The sequence below is a fragment of the Gossypium hirsutum genome, chromosome D01 (assembly GCF_007990345.1).
Source record: "Gossypium hirsutum isolate 1008001.06 chromosome D01, Gossypium_hirsutum_v2.1, whole genome shotgun sequence".
NCBI classification, from domain to species: Eukaryota; Viridiplantae; Streptophyta; class Magnoliopsida; order Malvales; family Malvaceae; genus Gossypium; species Gossypium hirsutum.
In genome coordinates, this window is record NC_053437.1 from 27,561,787 (window position 1) to 27,579,743 (window position 17,957).

The following is a 17,957-nucleotide window of genomic DNA, read 5'->3' on the forward strand; positions in this document are numbered from 1 at the left end:
GAACAAACTTGTTATCTTAGCCTAGAAATAATAAGAACTCCTTTGTGAAAAAAGCTTATGTTCAGATATCATTATTTTAATAAAAAATATCTTTGTAATTGTTTCAAACAAATATTCTTTTATTCTTTCCATAGAAGTAAATAGATGAATTATTCTTTCATAACCATATTATGTCCTTGTATATCAATGATGTGAATGAAGCTGCTACAAACTCAGAGTTTCCTTTTGAATGAAACATGTGTTTAGAGGGATTGCATGACTTTGAAGGTGATGTAGATTGTGGTTTATCCTTGGACTTGTTGAGGATGGTAGAACAGGAAGAGAAATAGATCCTGCCTCACAAAGAAACAATCGAAACTGTGAGCTTAGAAGAAGGAAAATAGGTGAAAATTGGAACAAATATTTCCACAAAGACAAGACGAGACCTTGTCGAATTACTCCAGAAATTCAAGAATGTCTTCGCATGGTCATACCAAGATATGCCTAGATTGAGCACGGACATTGTAGTGCATTGTTTACCTATAAGGGAAGATTGTAAGCCAGTTCAGCAGAAGCTTAGAAGAATGAGACCTGATATTGTGCTTAAGATAAAAGAGGAGGTCAAAAAGCAATTTGATGCTGGGTTTTTGCAGGAGGTCAAATATTCTGAATGGGTAGCCAACATCGTTCCAGTCCCTAAAAAAGATAGAAAAGTACGAATGTGCGTGAATTACAGAGATTTGAACAAAGCAAGCCCGAATGATAATTTTCCATTGCCACATATTGATACTTTGGTGGATAATAAAGAGGAATATTCACTCTTTTCTTTCATGGATGGTTTCTCAGGATATAATCAGATAAAGATGCACCCTGAAGATATGAGAAAGAATACATTCATTACTTTGTGGTTAACATTTTGCTATAAACTAATGCCATTCGGATTAAAGAATGTGGGTGCAACATATCAGAGAGCCATGGTAGCCTTGTTCCATGACATGATGCACAAGGAGATTGAGGTTTATGGCGATGATATGATAGCCAAATCTAGAACAGATGAGGAACATGTACAGGTCCTAAGGAAATTGTTCTTAAGATTAAGAAAGTTTCAGCTCAAACTTAATCCGACGAAATACACTTTTGGAGCTAGGTCAGGAAAGTTTTTGGGCTTCGTGGTTAGCGAAAAAGGAATTGAGATTGACCCAGATAAAGTCAACGCAATACGAGATTTACCGCCACCACGTACTCAGATAGAAGTTTGAGGTTTCTTAGGAAGACTAAATTATATTACTCGGTTCATTTCACAGTTGACAGAGAAATGTGACCCTATATTTCGTCTTCTGAAGAAACATAATCTAGGGGTTTGGAATAAAGAATGCTAGGAAGCTTTTGAAAAGATAAAGCAGCACCTATCCAGTACTCCAGTTCTGTCACCACCTAGCCCAGATAGACCATTGATTTTGTATTTAACGGTGTTAGACAATTCCATGGGATGTGTGTTGGGTCAACATGATGCGACTGGAAAGAAGGAAAAGGCGATATACTATCTCAGTAAGAAATTCACTAACTGCGAGATGAGAATGGCTAGATGGCAAATTATGTTGTGTCTTGATTTGGGCGACAAAGAGGTTGAGGCAATACTTACTCTATCATACGACTTGGTTTATTTCAAAATTAGACCCTTTAAAGTATATGATGGAGTCCACGGCGCTGAATGGGAGAATGGCTAGATGGCAAATCTTACTCTTTGAATTTGATATGGTATATGTAAGTTAGAAGGCCATCAAATGGAGTGCAATAGTAGATTTCTTGGCTAGCAGAGCTTTAGAAGACTATGAGCCTCTGGACTTTGACTTCCCGAATGAAGACTTGATGTATATAGCAAATTCTGAGGAGGATTCTCAAGAAAATCATTCTTGGAGGATGAACTTTGACGGAGCTTCAAATGCGTTGGGCCATGGGATTGGGGCAATCCTGGTATCTCCAAATGGGGATAATCATCCTTTCACCGGTAAGTTAAACTTTGATTGCACCAATAACATGGCTGAATATGAAGCTTGCATCATGGGTATCCGGGCAGCCATAGAGTGAAAAATCAAGACACTAGAAGTATATGGGGACTCGACATTGGTAATATACCAGCTAAAAGGAGAATGAGAAACGAGAGACCCAAAGTTAATCCGTTATCGGAGATTGGTTCTGGATTTGATTGAAGAGTTTGACAATATCACTTTCTGGTATCTCCCACGTGAAGAAAATCAGATGGTTGATGCTCTGGCTACACTAGCCTCCATGATTAAAGTGAATAAATTAGAAGACACGAAGCTCATTCAAATCAGTATTTATGAGATCCCGACCCATTGCTATAGCATTGAAGATGTGGAGAATGATAATTGCCCTTGGTACCAAGACATATTGCAATACGTGAAGGATCACAAATATCCTAATCAGGCAATGGAGAATGATAAGAGAACATTGAGGAGACTAGCTATGGACTATGTATTAGACAGAGAGATTCTATACAAGAGGGGAAAGGATCTAGTACTGTTAAGATGCGTGGATGCTGTAGAGGCTAAGAAAATCTTAAAAGAAGTCCATGAGGGTGTTTGTGGAACACACGCCAATGGATTCACCATGGCTAGACAGATCATGAGATTCAGATATTATTGGTCCACTATGGAAAGAGATTGCATCAATTATGCCAAGAAGTGTCATAAATGCCAAATTTATGGAGATAAAATGCATGCACCTCCTTCACCTCTTCACGTTATGATCTCTCCATGGCCTTTCTCCATGTGGGGTATGGATGTCATTGGGCCAATATCATCGAAGGCTTTTAATAGGCATCATTTCATTTTTGTAGTTATTGATTATTTCACTAAGTGGGTAGAAGCAGCCTCGTACGCAAATGTCACGAAGTCAGCAGTCAGTAAGTTTTTGAAGAAAGAGATTATATGTCGATATGGATTGCCTGAAAGGATCATATCTAACAATGCGCTGAATTTGAACAACAACACAATAGCGGAAGTCTGCAATCAGTTCAATAATAGACACCATAATTCATCACCATATCACCCAAAAATGAACGGTACAGTGGAGGCGGCCAACAAAAACATCAAGAAGATTGTGGGGAAAATGGATAAAACTTATAGGGACTGGCATGATAAGTTGCCATTCGCTTTTCTTACTTATCAAAAATCTATTAGAACTTCTACTGGAGCAACGCCTTTTTCTTTGGTTTATGGGATGGAGGTAGTTTTCCCCATTGAGATTGAAATTCCTTCTCTCCGGGTATTGACTGAACTAAAACTAGATAAGGCCGAATGGATCCAATCTCGATATGATCAGTTGAATCTGATAGAAGAGAAAAGACTAAAAGCTATTCGTCATGGTCAAATGTACCAGAAGCGAATGATGCGAGATTATAATAAGAAGGTTCATCCCAGAGAATTTCATGAGGAAGACTTGGTGCTGAAAAAGATTCTCCCTTTGCAGAAAGATTTCAGAGGGAAATGGATGCCAAATTGGGAAGGACCTTATGTTGTAAAAAAGGCTTTTTCTAGAGGAGCTTTGATTTTGAGTGAGATGGATGGTAAAAGTTTACCGAATCCTGTAAACTCATATTCCGTCAAGAAATATTTCACCTGAAGAGTGGGGTGGGATCAAAGTGAAAACCCGCAAAAGGCGCCTTGAGACCAAAGGGGGTTTGAGTTGAAAACCCAAAAAGGGCGGCTCAAATATTAACCAGATTGGGGAATGTAATGAGCTTGATATACCCGAATTAACAAGAAAATAGTAGACGACATCTTGGGGCATCAACAAAGTACTGTAGATCTCCTAAACACATGTTAAATTTAAAATGATTCTTAGTTGGCACGGAGAAGTTCAAGCTGCGATATCCAAGGCATTTAATCTTCATATTACTTGTACAGAATTTGTTTGTTCTTGTAATACTTTATTCTTCATTGTTCTTGAATATCTTTTTCTTTTCAAGACACTTTCTATCAATAAATTCCTTTTTCTATTTTTTCGACTTATGCCCTAGTCATTATTTTTGAAAACATGTCGCATTAGAATAATGATTGATGGACTAATAAACTTTCACAAAAGAAGTTTTGCATATTACTCCGGGAATTTCTAAATAATTTAGTAACCTGAAACAAGACTATTGTTTAAAACGCACCAAGTTTAAAAGTTTAAAAGCCTAAGAAAGGAAAAGTCTAAATTAAGACTGCTTTTTCGGATTTGGTTGTCTAAATATCGAATGAGATGGAAAGAAGCCTTGATTGGTGACAAAGCTGCAATCACCAAGGAGTAGGAAGAAATCCCCTATGGAAAGAGAACTCTTCATTTGTGCATGAGCATTTGGTATGACACCTTGGGAATGGTGTAAAAGAGTTTCATGATCTGCATCCTTGAATTGTGATAGGACAAGATTCAGGGAAAGCCATATATTTCTACCCTTGGATTACAGTGGGAGAAAATGATAACGAATTTTATGTCCTAGTGGATTGAATCTAGAGGATTACAGTGGGGGCAATCTGTGGGTATTTCTTTGGAAATACCAGTCGAATAAAATGGCGTTCTGACGTGTCGACGTTAAAGCCTTAATGAACAATGAAAACCTAAGCATTAAAAAGGATCATTCTTAAAAAAAACTCAGCATTCATGCAAACATCAGTCATACATGTCTAGTTAGGAGTATTTGATTCATTCTGATCATGACATCCTAATCTCTAGGCATAATTAGGTTCATAAAATGCATTATACAGGTCATGTTCCCCAGAGAACAGATCAGTGAAAATAGCAGATCTTGCCTTCCTATACCTGTAGCGAAGCAGATCTAAGACACCGGCCTTGTCTCCTTGAGTAGCAGTGGAGTAGGTTGAAAATAGCAGATCCTGTCTTCCTATATTGGTAGGAAGTGGATTGAAGATCTTGTCTTCCCATATTGGTGGCAAAGTTAATCAAAGAAAGCAGATCCTGTCTTCATGTATTGACGTGAAGTAGATCGAAGATAGCATATCCTGTCTTCCTATATTGGTAGGGAGTGGATCGAAGATCTTGTCTTCCCATATTGGTGGCGAAGTAGATCAAAGAAAGCAGATCTTGTCTTCATGTATTAGCGTGAAGTAGATCGAAGATAGCAGATCCTGTCTTCCTATATTGGTAGTGAAGTGGATCGAAGATGCAGATCTTGTCTTCCCATACTGGTGGCGAAGTAGATCGAAGAAAGCAGATCTTGTCTTCATGTATTGGCGTGAAATAGATCGAAGATAGCAGATCCTGTCTTCCTATATTGGTAGCGAAGTGGATCGAAGATGCAGATCTTGTCTTCATGTATTGGCGTGAAATAGATCGAAGAAATCAAATCTTGTCTTTCTATATTGGTAGCGAAGTGGATTAAAGATAGCAGATCTTGTCTTCATGTATTGGCGTGAAGTAGATCGAAGAAAACAAATCCTGTCTTCCTATATTGGTAGCGAAGTGGATTGAAGATAGCAAATCTTATCTTCCCATACTAGTGGTGAAGTAGATCGAAGAAAATAGATCTTGTCTTCATGTATTGGCATGAAGTAGATCAAAAATAGCAGATCATATCCAGTCTTATCCTCCTGAAGTTGCAGTGAGGCGGACTGAAGATGACAAATCTCATCTCCTTGAAGTTGCAGTGGAGCAGATTAGAGCCAATAATCCTATCTCCCTGAAGTTGCAGTGGAGTGGATTAAAATCACAGATCTTATCTCTCTGAAGTTGCAGAGAGTAGATCGCATCTAGTCTTATCTCCCTAAAGTTGCAGTAGAGAAGATTAAAGAAAACAAATTTTGTTCTCTTAAGAAACTGCAAACGTACGAATCCTATCTCCCTAGCATTGCAGTGGAGTAGATTGAAGCACTAGTTCCTATACCTCTGAAGATGCAGTAGAAAGGAATGAGGCTACTGGAAGAAGAGGAGTACCAAGGTCCCATACGACCGGGCAAAATTGAGCATTTTTAAAGTCTTTGCTCTGTCCTTGTTACACCATAACGAGCAAAGAGGGGCAGCTGTAAATACTCGATTTTGCCCGGGACTAAAAAGCCCAATTACATACGGCCCAGAATGAAATTAAAGGCCCAAATTACAGTGGCCCCAAAATTATTAGAAACCCTAGGGTTTCCAATCTTCAAGCGCCGCAGCCAAACACCAAAACACGATCTCCACACCTGCAAGAAATAAACAGAATATGGAAAGAGAATCAAGGATTTGCAAATCAAAAGATATCAATAGATTTGTTTCTTTATATCATATTATGGCTATAAAATGCCATTGAATACACTGTAATAGGGATCGAAAAAAAATCAAAAAAGAATACGATTATTTTCACAAGCAAATACAACACAGAGCAAAAATCAATCCAAAGGTTTACATCTATGGTTTTTTTATTTTTTTATTTTGCTTTATTTAAATCTACTATTATTTTTTTATTCGTATTTAAATAAAACAAATAAAAAAAGGAAAGAAGCTACCTTTATTCGAATCAGAACCGCTGTGGACGGTTGAGGGAGCCACCCTCGAGGATCGGTGGCCGAAAATCGAAAGGTTTCGGATTTACTTCGTATTTTCTTTTGGTTTTTTGAGGGTTTTGAACTTGGATTTGCGTTTAGGGGCTTCAAAGGGGTTGAGAGCTTTTTTTTTGAAAGGATTTGGTTTTTTTAAAATGGTTTAAAATGACTTTTTTGGGAAGAGTAAGGGGCTTATATAGGATACCAAAAAGGTACCGTCTTGGAGAGCCCCCAGACGCCCAAAACAGTGTCGTTTTGGGGAGGCCGACTCGACCCGGCCTAGGATCCGTGTGTTTTTGAGCGGAGGGGTAAATAGCGCTTTTAGCCCCTTCGCCTTCTTAATATTTTACAATTAAGGTTTTTTTATATTTTTTGAATTTATCCTTTAATTTATTTCCAATTTCAATTTGGTCCCTATGGAACGACGCCGTTTAGAGAGAAAAGGAAAATTGCCGTTTCAGTCCCTCCAGGATTATTCGCGTGTTCAATAGGGTCCTCCTGTCTTTATTTATTTACGGATTTACCCCAGATTTTTTTATTTGCAGTTCAATTTAGTTTTTTTATATTTTTCTTAAAATTAGTTAATTTTAAATAATGTAATTATTTTTAATTTATATATATGTATATTCATTGTTTTCTTATATATCTATATTTTTCCAACTAATATTTTTCTCATATATATATATTTTATTTAATTAATTTTAATAATGTAGATATTATTTAATTATTTTTAATATATTTTACATATATACATATTTATTTTTTAATATTCTATTATATTTATATATATACGTACATATTTTTTTTATATTTTCGAAAATGTTTAAATACATACTTATATTTTTAATACATATATTTTAAAATTTATAAATGTATATTTATATATTTTCCTTTATTTTCATAAATGCATTATATTTTATTTATATAAATTTTATAATTCAAAATTTTATATGTAGATCATGTTTTTTTTTATTCCTCATAATTTCAATGAATGTATTATGTATCTTTTATTTTTTATGTGTTTTGTTCATTTCCTTCTTTTGTTTATCCATTTATATTTTCATTTATATTTTAAAAGCATTTTTTTTATTTTGCTCATGTATTTGATGTTTTGCATGTTATTGATTTATTTTTATTTATTTATTTATTTGTTTATATTATTTCTATGCCATTGTTGTATTTATTACTATTGTATTTGTTATCACGATATTTATACATACATCATAACATTACATCATCTTTTACTCGAATTTAAAAATAGAAAATTTTCAAAATAAAGATAATACTCGTACTTAGGATTTTCAAGAAAATTTAGCCATAACGTATTGGGTTCCAATTTTCTTCGTAAAATCTAACAATCGAGGATTGTTCTTTAATCAAACAAAATAAAACTTGTCATCGGGAATTCAATGTGTTGTGTCCTAACGTATTGGATGTGACACGTTGATTTCTCGAGATAAAGATTTTTTTTTAAATAAAGGAAATATTGAATGTTTGGGATTTTAGGAAATTGTGCCCTAACGTATTAGGCTGCGATTTCTTCATAAATTTTAAACAATTAGATATTTTCTTAAATTTTATTACTCCGTTTTTTTGGACTAACTCATCTTGAAGAGAATAAAATGTTGTGCCCTAACGCATTGGGTGTGATATTTTTCTTTTTTTCAAAATGAGAAAGTCTTAATAAATAATTTAATTTAATTAAGGATCGCATTTTTTTAACTCTCGACTTTAAGACATTAATTAATCAATTTGGTACCAATTTTTTGGCGTTATGAGGGTGCTAATCCTTCCTCGTACATAACTGACTCCCGAATCTGTTTTTCTGATATTCGTAGACCAAAGTCATTTTTTTTGGTGATCCAATCACACCTTAATAAAAGATTGGTAGCGACTCCCAATTTTTGTTTTTTTTTAAATCGACAACTAAATTTTAATTTTTTTCCAAAAAATTAACAAATGATTTCGACAACAGTTATTGGCATGTACCTAAGTTGAGTCTTGTGTTTTAATTGTGTTTTGGAATGATTTGGTATGTTTTGTCACTTAATGGACCTTTAGGTATTTTGAAGCTAAGTTTTATTATCTAATATTAAAGATAAAATGCTTAGTTTGACTTGAATGATAGCTTTCTTATTTATTTTTAGTACAAATGCATGAAATGATGTCAATCCCATGTGTTGGTTGCATTTAGAATGGTTACATTGGTAAATGATGATTTGGTGTTTAGATGGTATAGATTAGATTTGTTCTTGAAACTCATTTGGTTGGCATAAGTTATGCATTTTAGGTAAATTGTCCACTTAGTCTCGAGACATGAAGAACAAAAATGATCATTTCATGCATTTTTTATTTTCGGTCTCAAGACATTTCAGGTATGTCTCAAGATAAGTAGTTTTTTGTCTCGATACAATGAAAAATCGAACCTAAAATAGATTTTCTTGTTTTAGGTCTCGAGGCAAGGGGTCTTGTCTCGATGCATCCAAACATCGAAGCTAAACTAAGAAATAGGGGAAGCTTGTCTCGTCTCAAGGCATGAAAGGCCTTGTCTCGAGACATAAACCTCAATGTCTCGAGACACTATTACTTCAAAGAAAAATAATAATAATTAAGGAAGATTGATCTCGAGACAAGATTCCATTGTCACGAGACACATTGCTAAACTTTGCCATTTTGAGTTGGATTTGAGTCTTAACTCTGATTTTGAACTCGCGTAACCCTGAGATTTGATCAATTAAAGATATTCAACACCTATAATGCATGTATGTGGTTATGAATGATGATTTATTTGATATGAGTGTAAATTTTAAGATAAATTCATAATAAATGAAGTTAGTCTGAGTTGCTTTGACAACATAATGTAACATCATTTACTCGGATCCGACGACTAGATCGGATGCAGGGTGCTCCACTTCTGTGCTTAGTGCTTAGACAGCCTTGGTCCTAACACTAATCTAATCTCCTTTAAAGTTATCTAATGTAATACATATTGAAACGCAAAGAAGCATAATTATGATTTTAGAAATAAAATTTATAGAAATTAAATACAAAAAGGGGCATAAAAATTATTTAAATATTAAATATTAAAATAATTATGATTTGAACATTAAATAAAAATTTTAATAGATTTATGATTTATGAAATCTAAATGATAATAAATATTAAGATAGAAAAACAATATTGCTACGTCCGAACCAAGGCATAGACAGACGCTGCACACTCGTGAGATTCTATCTCACAGATATGTAAGGCTATCATTAATAACTAAAATTTTAAGTAATCCAAAATATTTAATATAAGAATCATGGATTGATAATATCATAAAAGTTTATAAATTTTCTTTGAAAATAAATTTCAAAATATGTAGTAAAATTAAGAAACTTTTTAAAAACATACAGCTGAAAAAACATCAATACTACCAAAAAGTCTAAAAATAATCAGAAACTTCTTGAAACATCTAAAGAAACATAATCATGTATAAAATTGTCACTTCCCAAAATTTTCACATTCATGAGTAAAGTCAAAACTTGTAAAAATATTAAAAAAGGAGTGAGTTTAACTAGTCAGTAAGTAAATTGCATTTCCCTTGATTGAGTAAAGCAAACACAAAAACATTTAGGCCAAATGTTTAGTAGAAAATACATAATTACAAAATTTATGGGTAATGTGCAGTAACATAATTCAAAACATATTTCCGGTCAAAGAAATAATTAAGACAAATTAATAATTTATAAATATACTAATAGATAAAATAAACTCTCTTTTTATCCTTACGGTCAGTGACAAAGGTCAAAAACCACAATTAACCCCAATGGCAATGAGTCAGAAACAAAACCACAATTAACCCCAATGACAATGGATCAAAAACCACTCTTCTTAACTAGTTTTTCAGTAGAAAACACACATGGACATGACCAACTTTTGACCCCATTTAGTACGGTTGGAACGTAGCATTTCAGGAGCAAGTTCAAAATCAGAAAATTGCGTTGCTCATAATGTCTAAAATATATACAAAACATATTTCACAATTCAATATTATAATCCCTCAAAGCATAATTTATGTATATACCAAAACATAATATGAATAGTCTAAAAATACCAAAAACACAGTTCGAAAACATATTTCTCAAAAGCAATCACATAATCTAATTTAAGTGTAGAAAAATTCAACACTTAGATAAGTCAAAATTATACATTGTAAATTTTAAAATATACTAGCATGCTTAGCTCGATTTTCATAAAACATGGTCAAAATATCTTATATATCATAAATAACATAAAACAATTGATTTTGGTTTTTCGGGAATTAACACTACACCAAAACAGACTTTTAGCGGCGCTTTTTAGCGCCACTAATACTTTTAGTGACGCTTTGAGAAGCGCCGCAAAAAACGCCACTAATGACAGCGTCGCTAACTTTAGCGGCATTTTTAGAAATAAACGCCGCTAAAGAACAAGACATTTAACGGCGCTATTCCAAAAAACGCCGCTAAAGACCATGACCTTTAGCGGCACTTTTCCCATAAACGCCGCTAAAGACCAAGACCTTTAGTAGCGCTTCTCCCACAAATGGCACTAAAGACCAAGACCTTTAGCGGCACTTCTCCCACAAACGCCGCTAAAGACTATGACCTTTAGCGGCGATTTCCCCACAAACGCCTCTAAAGAACATGACCTTTAGCGGCGCTTTTATCACAAACGCCGCTAAAGAATTAACCTTTTCCGGCGCTTCTTGCAAAAACGCCGCTAAAAACATAACCTTTAAAAAATATATTTTAATCAAATAATATTTATTTTTATGATAAATATTTCATTTTATTTTATTTTTTAAATTTTAACTTTAAATATACTTTTAAGGATAAAAAATATTATTTAAATTAAATTTTCTATGAAAATTTTAACTTTAAAATTAAATATAAAAATTAATGAATTTAGTTTCAGAAAAAATTTTAACTTTAAAATTAAATATAAAAATTAATGAATTTAGTTTCAGAATTTAAAATAATAAATTAATAAGACAATTAAAATCCAAAAGTTAGAACTCAAGTTATCGTAAATATTAAAGTAAAAATAAAAATTTAGAATCAAAACTAAAATAAATAATACATATGAGCAACAGACTGACTAGTTGAACAAGCCTATGATTATACACATTGCAAGGTAATAAAAAATACAATGCATTTTCTTAATCAAGTAAATCTTGGTAATAAAAGATATAATACAATTTACATGACTCAGTAATTTACAGTTTAATAAAAGATATAATCAAACAAATATGAAATCCAAATCCAGAATAAACGCCTATTTACATCTCTAACTGCCATGCATTACTTCTTTACTTGACTCAACAATTTACATTTTAACAGGATCGAATTTCTCACCCACTACACCGCCTTTTTGTTTTCGGAACTGAATGTAACGTAAGGTGCTGGAAAGGAAAGCATCCGCCACACTATAAGGGTTTGTGGAATCACTTTGCATCTCAGTATTAATTAATTCTATCAGCCCTTGGATTGCAGAACTGGTGATTTGCTTATTGTTAGAGGACCCTGCAGCCTCTCCCGCAAATTTTTTCAGTTTCTTATTGTTAGAATGAATTTGATGTTTACATGAAAAAAAAATCTAAACCAAAGGACAAGTTTTGAGGCCAGACCTCTCCCCGTCCTTTATGCCATCCTGATCATCAACCTAAAATAGATGGGAACATGCATAAACAGCTCTGCACTGATCAGCCTTCTTCAATAGCCGAGCTGAATACTGACCAAAGTAACACATATTTAAGTTTTTTTATAAATAGTTCAATGAAGTACAATGAATCAGAGAAGAGGAAGCAATATTACTCCTGTGGCTTTGTGTGTCAAAGTATCTCTGTTCTCAACACCAAATACATTCATCCTCTGGAGAGTCCCAATTATCAGATGAATTGCAGTCACTTGGGCTTTAGAGTCCTATGATCAATAAAAATTCATGAAACTCTACACAAATTAGAAAGGCATAACAGACTTCAACAATAGTTGATCTGAGTAGTACAATTACCGCAATTTCTTCTTCATATAATACAAACGCTTGTGTGAAAAATTCATACGCAACATGCTCAATATCACAGCCATTAGCTGCCTGATAGTCAGGAAACAGAACAAGGATAAAATACAGGTTAAAAAGTTAAACATAAAATTCAAGCCTCTCTTCATCAAAAAGGAATATAACCAAAGACAAAGCCTGCAATAATGTTCACTATGCATATATTGCTAATATCATAATGATAATATGCCATTCATTAAACTTAAAAGTCATAATGATGGGAGATTGATAACGATAGCACCCCCTTCGCATCATTTTAAAATAAAATTATTGATCCCTAATGCCTGGAATCAACATAATAAATTAATGGAACATTGGTAACAGCCCTAAGAATGTCACAAATAAAGCTATTTATTCTTGTAAGCACCTGTTCCATCAGAAACCTTGCACTCTCGTGAGCAACATTATTTATCTCAGTATGCCTTTTCCCAACTATCAATTACAAAAATGGCATCTCTTGAAGTTCAATAAAATTTGTTATCATCTAAAATAATTTTCAGGGTTCAATTCACTATTTAACCAATGACTGTTATGCAGAGTTGATTTAAGTCAAGACTCAAGATTACCTCAGCACATTGCAGGTACAACCTTAATGCAAGTTCAGGGGATGGAACAGCTGAAAGGGACTCAATGATCTGAAAGAAGGGCTATTAGAGTGTCTTTTGCATAATGTGATATAAGTTATTAGATTGTAGTATAAAAAGAAAATCAGTATTATAAAAATAAAACATCTGATAACGTTTTAATTCCACTTGTGGAATTAAAATTTAATACTCACAATATATCAGATGCTAATTTATATTAACATATCAAAATATATAATTATAAAACAAAAATATAAATAATATATATATGAGAATTAAGGATCATTGAATTTTTTTAATTTAGAATTAAATTAATATAACATATAAATATTAGAGGATTGAATTTGTTATTAGACTAATAAAAAAACTCACGACAACTTTTCAATCACTCATCTACAACTAATGAGAGAATATATTAAATATTTAATTTTAGAAAATTACATAATTAAATAAAAATGAATAATTAAGCGACTAAAATAGAATAAATCATATAATTAAGTCACTGTTCTTATATTTTACCCTAATATAATAGTGAAGGGAGGCGTAATTATTTGGTTACGTGTCCCATGATTGTGTATATTTTAGAAAAATATAATAATAAAAATAAAAAATAATAAAAGGTACTTGTACTTGAAACGCAAGATACTGGTGGCTTCTACTCCAGCTAATATACTAATTAATTAATACCGATTCTTATAATATTCCATTTCTCAAACCTGTTCAATGACTGCATTTCACGTCCCCAACTTGTTATTCCCTTTTAGGTATCTTCACAAGCCTCTCACCTTTCTTCTAACTCTTTCTTTATTTTTTTAAAAATATTTATTCAAATATCAATTAAAAATATAATATGTACTTTTTTTTAAAATATATACTATAAGGATACTCATTCAATTATAAAATTTTTAGATGTTTTCAAAATTTGATTTTTTTGTTATTCTATTATTAAATAGTTAAATTTGTATTTTTTATATATAAGAAAAAGAGGGAACTTATTAAGTAAAATATTCATTACAGTACCTAGGAATGATTATCCTGTAACACGACACATGCACAAGTAACTTCACTAGTAAATCAAACCACATCATCATATATGATCTTGTGCCTGCATGTATGATCTTGTGGATTTTTACTAATAAGCATTTAATATGTCATCGCTGTATATAGAAATAAGATGAGATGAAAGGTATGCAGATAAAATGAAAAAACTCACATGACTTGGACAATAAAGATAAAATGAAAGATATGCATATAAGATAGAAGTATAAAATCGAGCAAAGAAGAAATCACCTTACAAAGTTGTCCCATGTTTCACTTTTCATAACTCCCGATGGGTCTAGTAATTGAGTCATCTCATGGCTCAACTCGAAATGTGCACTCTTGAACCGCATATTTCCACCAGATGATGTTTCCAAGATGAAACCAAAATCAATATGAACAAGCCTCCCGACACTGCATTGACATGCATATCACAGTGGTTGAGTTTTAGCTTATGAAACTACCTTGAACAATCGGATAGAGCCATTTTCTCCAGTTCAGTTCAACCATGAAAAACCAAAAAAATAAAACTAAAATAGTTTGACTTACAAAACAAGAGATAGACAACAATACTTTGTTTCTTCTTTTTAGTATTTATTTAACCATTGTCAATCATATCTGACAGCTCATTAGCCTTAATTTACATCATTACCTCAAAAGAAAATAAATGAGAGAGTACAATATACTTTAAAGAACCAAAAGTCTATTTTTTACCTGTAGCATCAATGACTTCATTGAAGATCTTCAATACATCTCTTCTAGCCGACAATTCAACATGCTGCATTTTCTTTTTTATTAAAATCAAGACAATTTTACAAACTACAAGAGAAATATTGTCTATTATATTCCAAAACCAATTGTTGCTTTACACAAGGCTGTCTTGCTATTCGATATACTAGTTTTAGGTTTAAGATTATTGGATCCTCTGATAACAAGACAATACCAAGCATGCATAATATTATAAAGGCAACTCTATACGAGAAACCTTTCCTGGTCATTACTAATCATACATATGTAGCAAGTTTGTGGCTTGACCCTTATATTACCAAACATGTCTCAATATCCCCAATTGTCATTGCGGATCTCATCATCGAATTTCTTTTTCAGTTCGGGATGTTTCTCAAAGTACTCATCTACTGTCATGGTGCTGATCTTTTGCTGTTCAAATAAAGAAAAAAGAATAGAACAAAAATCAACAATTGCAACTACAATTACAATAAAGAGAAGATTCATTTGGGCAGTATTTTGCAATTACCTTCAGTTCCTGAACGTCGGCAATTTCTTTCTCCAAACGCTCGAACTCTTTCAAAGATTTCTCCTCTGCTTCTTTCAATTCAACCAACTATTAACCACAAGTAATAACCAAATCAGATGATGAAAAAGAAAACCAAAACCACTGAGACAGGTAAAAGAGGATCAAGAATGCTGTTGATTCTCACCAATGCATCAAATTTCGGTTTGAATTGAGGAGTGACTGTGTCAACAAACTTGGGGATCTCTACGCCTGAAAGGAAGCATATAAAATGTGTAAAGATGAGAGTTAATAACTCAAAATGTAGATAAAATTAAAACAGATGAAATCGCAAACTCCCCACAGCTTCATCGAAACCATTCACACAATAAACCATGGATTCCAAAAGTTGTAGCCAAGTGACAACCCGGTTAGACAAATTACTATAATCAAAGCAAATGAATTACACTAAAGAGAGAGTTATACATTGTAACCAACCAATATGCCAAGTAAACAGTGAAAAGGAAGCAGCTCCATTTAACACAGTTAATTCCAAGAAGGTGCTCGTGGAACACCTTACCGTAAAAAAAACCTGAAAATCATCTTCTTCAACCTTTTTTTTTATCTCTTTATTTCAGCGAACAGCCTTACTCCCCTCTTCGTTTCCTTTATCTTTCAACTCCTTCCAGTTTAAAAGGAAACTGTATTGAAAGCCTAAAATTAAAAGAAACCCTAACAGATCGAGAGAAAAGGAGTAGCTATGGTGAGTGAATTCAGTGCAGTGAAATGAAAAGGAAAAAGAAGTGTGATTGGTGTAGGTGTATTGACTGGTGTTGTTGGAAATGGGAAATTTGGGGGATTTCAGCTGAAGAAAAACAAACTTTTATTTAGGGATTTAGGGTGCACGACTGAGATGAGAAGAAGAGGTAGTAATGAGAGGGTAATCAAAAATCAAGTTTTGGGAGTGAGCGGGATTTTGATCTTACAAAAACGCCGCTATTGTATATCTATTGTGGCGTTTTTAATAAAATTGCCACAAAAAATCATTTCATTTTAAATAAAACGACGCCGTTTTGCTCTGCTAAAAATCTTTTATTTTGTCTACTAAATTTTTTTTAGTTAAGTGATTTTATAAAACATTATATAAGAAATTATTTAATATATAAATTAAAAAACACTAATTAATGTAAACCCTAAACCCTTAACCTCTATCCGCTAAATTCTAAATCGTAAAACATAAACCGTAAACCCTTAACTCTTAAACCCCAACCCTTATAACTGTCCTCCATAAGTTTTGCGACCGCATTTAGTATAGTTCCTTAATCTTAAAGATATTTCAAAAGATTCAAACTCTTAGTTGTAACAGTACTCCTAGTTTCTTCAACTCCAGAAGATTCAAACTCCTCATCCACATCAACAGATGCCGCAATGCAAGTGATTTTTTCTTTTGGAATCTTTAATCCATCATCAACTTTAGGATTTCCTTGCTTCTCCCTAGCACCAATGTCCAAACCTAATAATTTAAAAAAATTCAATCAACAAACTAAAGGCGAATTGGAGGTAGAAATACCTAAAAGAAACATTCAACTGCAAGCTATAATGGTATCCATAGGAAGAAGAAAATAGTAAGGTGTTACAAATAATTTTAAATGGAAAAGTGCCAAGCAAAACCATGGGTCATATTCAGTTTCTGAAACAACAGAACAAACAAGTTATGAAACTTTACAAATGAACACCTAAAATTCCAATCAATCATAATGAATAATAAATTCACATATCTACCATTTTTTTTAAAATTCACTTCAATATTATAAATTTAAAGAAACCAAATTATACTAAATTCAAATCAAATGATAACAGAGTGACTAAAACCATAATCAGACCATAATAAAAATCAATCATTCTTGCCTGAAATGATGAAAATATCCAGAGTTAAACACATTTCTATCAAGCAACAAAAATCTCTAACCACCACCAACAAAATATCTAGAAACACTAGGATCCAAACCACTAACAAAAATCTGCAAAAACCTTAAAATAGTAACCCCTATACCTTAAACTCTAAACCATATACCCTAAACAAAAAAACCTTAAACTATAGTGATAAATCTCTTTTACAATTATATAAAAAATTATTTAATATGTAAATTAAAAAACACTCAGTAATGTACCTAAAAAACTTTAAAAAACCCCAAAAAATTATTTAATATGATAAATCTGAGCATTAGCAGCGCTTTTCAAAAAACGCCGCTAAAGCCCTGAGCATTAGCAGCGCTTTTTGAAAAATGCCGCTAAAGCCTTGAGCATTAGCGGCGCTTATTGAAAAATGCCGCTAAAGCCCTAAGCATTAGCGGCGCTTATTAAAAAACGCCGCTAAATCCCTGAGCATTAGCGGCGCTTCTTCAAAAACGCCGCTAAAGCCCTGAGCATTAGCGGCGCTTTTTAAAAAACGCCGCTAAAACCCTGAACATTAGCAATGCTTTTTCAAAATCGCCGCTAATGCCT

At 33.0% G+C, this 17,957-nt stretch overlaps 1 protein-coding gene across 9 annotated transcripts; it reads right to left on the minus strand.

The window, feature by feature from the left end:
- Nucleotides 1-11,643: 11,643 nt before the first annotated feature.
- LOC107920975 (vacuolar protein sorting-associated protein 35B) lies at nt 11,644-16,447 on the minus strand. Of its 9 annotated transcripts, none has more exons than XR_005909012.1 (11): nt 16,033-16,447; nt 15,661-15,725; nt 15,477-15,563; nt 15,268-15,379; nt 14,936-14,999; nt 14,474-14,635; nt 13,166-13,234; nt 12,555-12,635; nt 12,359-12,466; nt 12,172-12,275; nt 11,644-12,067 (listed from the first exon to the last, which is right to left on the minus strand). XR_005909012.1 is itself a non-coding variant. In XM_041086487.1 (9 exons), exons 5-9 carry the CDS (start codon nt 14,489-14,491, stop codon nt 12,207-12,209), a joined length of 345 nt encoding a protein of 114 aa, XP_040942421.1. In that variant the 5' UTR covers nt 14,492-14,635; nt 14,936-15,379; nt 15,477-15,563; nt 15,661-15,725; nt 15,939-16,407; the 3' UTR covers nt 11,644-12,206. The 9 variants fall into 9 exon arrangements, 1 of the variants encoding a protein (XP_040942421.1); XR_005909007.1 differs by having other exon boundaries at nt 15,939-16,411; XR_005909008.1 differs by having other exon boundaries at nt 15,257-15,379; nt 15,939-16,411.
- Between the last annotated feature and the right edge of the window lie 1,510 nt (nt 16,448-17,957).

Excerpts from the sequence above, each read along its gene's own strand:
- LOC107920975 (XM_041086487.1), bottom strand. Across the intron at positions 12,636-13,165 it reads TGTACCTGCAATGTGCTGAG|GCAGCTAATGGCTGTGATAT; the intron begins GTAATCTTGAGT and ends CCTGACTATCAG. Across the intron at positions 12,276-12,358 it reads TGACACACAAAGCCACAGGA|TATTCAGCTCGGCTATTGAA; the intron begins GTAATATTGCTT and ends TACTTTGGTCAG.